The sequence below is a fragment of the Aulonocara stuartgranti genome (assembly GCF_965226115.1).
Source record: "Aulonocara stuartgranti genome assembly, chromosome: 8".
Lineage (NCBI taxonomy): Eukaryota > Metazoa > Chordata > Actinopteri > Cichliformes > Cichlidae > Aulonocara > Aulonocara stuartgranti.
Window position 1 is genome coordinate 20,590,837 of NC_138959.1, and position 6,442 is coordinate 20,597,278.

General features: G+C 42.4%; 1 protein-coding gene across 1 annotated transcript; it reads right to left on the reverse strand.

The window, feature by feature from the left end:
- Positions 1-475: 475 nt before the first annotated feature.
- nptx2b (neuronal pentraxin IIb) lies at positions 476-6,442 on the reverse strand. The gene is made up of 5 exons (XM_082544005.1): positions 5,644-6,442; positions 4,927-5,146; positions 4,369-4,613; positions 4,094-4,273; positions 476-1,782 (listed from the first exon to the last, which is right to left on the reverse strand). The coding sequence occupies exons 1-5, from the start codon at positions 6,082-6,084 to the stop codon at positions 1,552-1,554; spliced, it is 1,317 nt and encodes a 438-aa protein (XP_082400131.1). The 5' UTR covers positions 6,085-6,442; the 3' UTR covers positions 476-1,551.

The window sequence follows — 6,442 nt, forward strand, 5'->3', positions numbered from 1 at the left end:
TATTCTATATGATTTCATAATTCTGGATTTTAGTGAAACTTAAACTTAAATAACTCAAATAATGAATGTGTGTCATGTAGTTTCAAGGCTGTGGCAGACTTGTCTAATAGAGAGTGTCCGTGATGTCACCCCTGACCTTTCTCATCTGTTAAGAGTTGCTAAATCCACCCGGGACATCTGTTGCTGTTTGACTGAAGCCATCAGAGTCTGAACAGCCGTAAGACAGTAAGTCTGTCTTACTCGTGTGACGCCTAACAAACAAGATGGTTTTAAAACTGGCATATAAGATTCATGATTTTTTTTAAACAGTCTCACAGAGAGTACTTGTGTTCACTTGTAAATTCATTTTGCAGGAATAATTATCTTTATTTTCCACATTTTCTGTACATGGTAAACATTTGGAAACACTTAGAAAACATTTAATGGCACTTCTATGAAAAGGCCACAGGACAAGGTGGAGAAAGCCTTACAAATGTGCTAAAAACAGACCACATTAAAAAAATACTTTTTTTTCTGGACAGAGACGTTACATAATGGAAAGTTACATTCAAATTTACATTCAAGCACATGTTATAAGGTTTTAATTTTTTTTTTCACTCTTTGTCATCACAACACAGAAGCTGTGTGTATGTTTTCAAAATGATTCACCATTTCCTGTGATGGAAAAAGCCAGGAAGAGAGAACAGTGATGAGCAGCAGCACTGGTGACAGATATGCATCCCACTTTTGTTTTTCACTACGTAAGCTATAAAATGAAATCAGCAGCATGTCTTACACAGATTTATTTCAATCGCTGATGTGCTTCATCCATCAGTGCCACATGAAATATGGTCTTTGGGTTTTTCTGTTTTGTTTTTTTTAGTATTATCCCTTTAAAAGAGCCAAACATGTGAGGATCAGATTGCTGTTGGCTCAGTGCTATTGCTTGGTTAAAGAGGTGGCATAACATTAGCCACCCTTTTAATCTTTCCTCCTACACAGCACGCAACACTCGCTCACATGTTAATGGCAACGTCGGTCTGAACCTTAATGTGTTTGTCATACTACAAGTGTGCTGCACTAGAGTGGATTTTCTTTACTTCAGAGCTTCAGAGTGAGTGTGTGTGTGTGTGTGGGGGGGGGGGGGGGGGGGGTCATTTTACGTCTTAGCACCAATACCTACGGCTTTATGTTACTACGGCTGTTGAAGCCAAGTATCCTAATCGTGATGAAGAAACTGCTGTCACTAAGGAGCGCTCTAATTGCCACTGGAAACCGCAAGCAGAGGTGATTGTGATCAGCCTGGGCGAAACAATACACACTTAGATGTGTGGCCCTGAACACTGGATCACACCAAACGGTCAAAATGTCACAGCTGTAATCTCAGGGGGTCTTTTTCAGAATTGGTTCAGTAATCTCAAAGCTGTAAATGTAAACCAGACTACGAAAAGCATCCAACTATAAAAAAATAAAATGAACAAGCTGCCTCACAGTATGAACAGACTACTTAAAATAAAAAAAGTTGAATGGATGGAAACATTAACAAATCAAATGACAGGCTGAGAGGTTTTTTTAAGCGTTGGGCAACCTCTCCTGGCATATCTCCAAGGGCCGCTTGAACGCTCCCCTCCCGAAAACTTCGACGTTGCTCGCCAGCCAGGAGACGACATTCCCAGGGACGTACGAAGTGCAGTTGGCCATAGACTGGATCTCGACGGGCTTCAGAACGCGATCCCAAATGTTCACCTGACTCAGCTCGCCCACGAAAGCCTGTCCGGCATCAAAGCGCCCGCCCACCACGTCCTGGAAGAGCCATAAACAGCAGGATGTGAATTTAAACCGCATCGACAACAACATCATCAAACGTAATTACCTGTTCCAGTGCGGAGGAAGAGCCAGTCAGTGGGAATGAACTGCTCATTAAACTTTTGTACTGTCTTTTAAAGTACTCTTGGACACGAGGTCAAGTCCTTTATCTGTTTTCTAAGAAATGTGTCATTTTTTAAAGACTTTATGTTTCATAATTTAGTAACACTAAGCGATCACGTGAGAGCATCATGGGTATTCATGTTGATTTGAACTTTAGATTCACGGTTAATATATTTGGTTTTTGTTTGGCTTTTATTGTTCTTCTAGCATTTGTAATCTTGATTATGTGTTCACTGAATGGTTGAATTCCTGATTTGATTAATTTATTATTTTAACAGAGGTTGAGTTTTTTTTCTTGTGATATTATTGACTTTTTTCTTCTCTTTTAATTTTCAGTTTTACAGTTGTTTGTTTTTTGGTTCATGCCTTCATTTTTATTCTTTTAGTTCCCGCTGTGCCCTCTGTGTTTATATAGTCCTGTTTTTCCTTTGTCACTTTGGCAAAGCATCTATCATGCTTCCCTGTGTGCCACCTGCTGTGATCTCCTGTGGCTCGCCTTCAGTTATTTAAGCCTCTGCCTCACATTCAGATTCTCACTCAATCTCTCTCCCTTGACGGATAAACTGCTTGAGAAACAAAACTTAGGAAACGGATTTTAAAACTGTTGATTTCAAAATGAAAACATGAAAAATACTTAATATTTATTAGTCATATCTGGTAGAAAATTTGTGGTAGACAGATAAGAGTGCAAAGTCCTTAGACAAACAATTCTCCTGACCTTGGTCAAGCTGGTCCTTGTTACAGCTGAAGCACCTTTTCACACCATCTTCACACAATTTTGAGAAGCTTGACCTGAAGACCTGAAGCAATCATCTGACACAGTCATCTGTCTGCACTGCAGTTGCAATCCTTGTTAGGTGTAGTCTATAAAGTCCAGTGGTTTTATGTGTTTGCAATCAAGAGTATGATAAAACTACCAAGCTAAATTTCATGAATCCTATCGATCGATCCCCAGCTCTGTCTGTCTTGGTTGTTGTGTTCTTGGGCAAGACACTTCACCTACCGCCTACTGGTGATGGCCAGAGGGGCCGATGGTGCAATATGGCAGCCTTGCTTCTGTCAGTCTGCCCCAGGGCAGCTGTGGCTACAACTGTAGCTTGCCTCCACCAGTGTGTGAGAGTGAATGAATAGTGGAATTGTAAAGCGCGTTAAGGGTCTCGAAAAGCACTATATAAATGCAATCCATTATTATTATTAAGATAGAGAACTGACATCGGCTTTGGTGATGTATGTACTCTTCTAGTCTTGAATCTGTATGATGTCAAAGACAGTGGATATACTAAATATGGTCATTTCAGACACACAACTCTGGCTGTGAGAATAGCAGTCCCAACCGATCTACTGTACAGAGTGCAAGGGGCAGCCATTCAGAAGAAAGCTGGCTTAAAAGGAGTCTGGTTATAAAGGGAGAGGAGTAAAAAGGCTCGTCTCAGGTAGAGGAGGAACTGAGGAGTTATTTTGTACTGTGAATCATGCAAAGCTACTCTAACAGAAACCAAGAATATAAATATGGAAGTGGAAATTAGGTTCCCTTCAATCACATAAATATTCTGCATGCTGCTATGTAAACTTTGATTAGCAGTGATTTGGATACCAAATGTTCCCTGCAGAACTGAACAGTAATATGATTTTTTTTTAAACGATAACAGCACTCAAAGACCACAAGCCTCAGCAAACGGCCATTCATGCCTTTTAAAGAGGGATCTGGATGCACACCAAATATTTAATGGCTTCTTCCCTCAACACGAAGTGTCACGAAAATAGACTGGGCAGGTTTTGTGTAAAGCCATTAAAAGGGACACAAACAAACGTCAATAAAAACATGCGTTATTACCTGCTTGGCAGAGGTAATAATACATTGATTCATTTAGCGACCTCAGCAGCTGTGGGCAGTGATGGATTCACTGTTGTTTCTGTTAATTGTTTTGTTCTGATAATCAGCCTGGATCTCATTTGTGCCGCTTTAAATCTGGGTAATTTTCTTCTTTCCATCTGCAATTTGCAGAGACACCTCATAAATAGTGCGTCTTATTAGTCGAAGCGCTTGGTACAGCATTTTCAAGTTATTTTCTTCTTGCAGTAATGTGAGCGTGTTGAGTTGAGTGCACATAGCTGCAACACATTCTTTTTTTGACGATGAATCTAAAAATAGACATTCATCAAAGATTTTACTGTATCATTTCACCTGCTCCTGCCCCAGGATGATCACTCCTCCAGGTTTGATGGGGTGCCAGGCTGCCAGGTTGTCACCAGCTCCCAGCTTCTCCCCGTCTTGGTAAGCCTCCCACTGACCATCTCGCGTGGTCCAAGAGATGCAGATGTGGTGCCACCTGCCGTCGCGAACCTCCAGGGGAAGCTGAGCAACCTAGGGTCAAAAAGACATTATAATTTTGAAACGTGTGTTTTGGTACAAATATGATTTTTACTAAATCACTATTTCAATCCGATTTAATTACTTGCCTTGTCATTAATGAGAAGCTCAATTGGGTTGTTGCCCCATTCAATCAGCACAATCTCATTTGCTTGCCCTGGTACACCGTAAGAAAAAGGCGTGCCTATGCCAGGGCTGGCGCTGGACTTGATCCACATGCAGAGAGTGAAAGCATACATCTCTGGCAAGCTCTTGGTGATACGGCCATACAGGTAATTGGTACGCTGGGGCAGGGACAGCTTAAACTGTTCTGGGGATATGAAGTCTCCTCCGCCTGTAATAAGATCGGCAGAAAAGACCCGTGGTGTAAGGAGGGAGAGGTGACCCATGAGGCTAATCTTCTCACCCATTATTTCACCTTTGGTGATTCATAAGATCATCTTGACTATTCTGAGTGCAGAGGGCAGCAGCCTTTCTCCACTCTTGTAATTTTCCTTTCGTGTGGGACTATTCTCTGTGTAGTCATCCAATCTGTTAAATGGGCTGTATGTCATTGAAACCTATTTATATCTCAAAATAACATTTCCTGTTGATTTGTTCTCTACAGCTATTGTAATGTAAATATGTGAGTTTGTGCTTGGCTGTACCTTTCTCCAACTCATTGATCCTCTCTACCAATGCGTTTAGAGTGCTCTCTGTTTTCAGCCTGTAGGCAGCTGTGGCATTGGACAGCATGCTCTTTTCCGCCTCCAAGGTGCTGACTTTTTTCAGGAGCTGTTTCTCCAGTTCTCCAAGACGTTGCTGCAGCAGGTCACGGAGCTCACTGGGGAACGAGGCTCCAGATATGTTGGCCCTCATTTGCTGTTGCTAAGGAAGGATCAACATCACCAGTTATCATAAGCAGGATGTGCACTAAGCCCCCCTGAGAGCTGTGAGCTTCTGTGTGACTGATTGGCAGGTTTACAGATTGAGTTTAAATAAAAGTCTTTCAGTCAGTTTTCCTCTCCTGTCAGGAGAATCCACTCATTTATTTTAATGTGGGAGGCACATACTGGGCTTGAAACTGAGTATTTTCATACTGTGTGGTAGTCATGGTAAGACTAGGAACAAAAGACTATTCAATTTATTGAAAGCGCAAGCAAAGTGAAGGCAGGTCACACGAGAAATTAACCAGTTAGCTGTATAATCTCTTCCCACATACTGCTTTGATTCTCCACGATAAACTCAGTAACAATTCTTAGAAGTCACGCTCTGCTTTTGTGCGAATCGACAGTTTGTTTTAATCCCCTTAAATCCGTAATCCGTAAGCAAACCAGGTTTTTAGGTTCGGGCTTTGGCACAATGCTTTGCGCAATGACTCTTACCTCAAGGTTTTCCAGTCGGTCCTTGAGCCCCTGCATGGTTTTTCCAAGATTGTCGATAGTTTCATTTGGATCCCCGGGAACGTCCCCCATCGTGTTTTGTTTGTCTTTGCCCCATGTTCCCCCTTTGTCGTACTTTCTATCGGTGGTTGCTGACGCGCACAGAGACAGCTTGGTGGTAAGCTCGTTGATGGTGCCAATCTGTTTGGAAATCGTTTCTTTCTGTTGTAAAATCGTCTCCCTTAGCTGCATGACCGTGTTTCTGAGCTCTTCTTCCTGACCCCCGGCATTTAACTCGGGTAGCAAAGTCACAGGGCAACTGGCATCGCCCGTGAGGGGTATTGCCCGGCAAATGTAGCGCTTTCCATCGTCCGCCTGCCTGTTTGTTAGCTGACCACATCCCAGAGCACAAAAACATAACATCCCGGACAAGAGTGAAAACATACCGGCGGCTTGTGTCGCTCAGAGAGGTCAAGAAAGAGGTGAAAACCTCACAGTTAAATTCTCAGCACTCCAACGCGAGCCCGATGTTGAGTTCAGTGCGTAAAAGTGTACTCCAAACGGGTCTGCGCAAAAAGCATCATGTATAACTATCTTTACAAAGTAGCGACATGATGTCCGACCGGCAAAATCAGGAGTGGAAAATGCGATCAGGGGAGTGTAAGCCCATTAATGTGGCTTGTGATAACGGAACTATTCCTGGCACGAACGGAGCTCACAGTGAGGTGCTGATCAGACAGCTCCTCTCGATAAAGAGGATTACCAAAAAAAGGTGTCTGTGAAAAGTCCTGGATGTGTTGTA

Excerpts from the sequence above, each read along its gene's own strand:
- nptx2b (XM_082544005.1), bottom strand. The coding sequence starts at position 6,084 with ATGTTTTCACTCTTGTCCGGGATGTTATGTTTTTGTGCTCTGGGATGT. Across the intron at positions 5,147-5,643 it reads ACCGACTGGAAAACCTTGAG|CAACAGCAAATGAGGGCCAA; the intron begins GTAAGAGTCATT and ends ATCCTTCCTTAG. Across the intron at positions 4,614-4,926 it reads GATCAATGAGTTGGAGAAAG|GCGGAGGAGACTTCATATCC; the intron begins GTACAGCCAAGC and ends ATCTTATTACAG.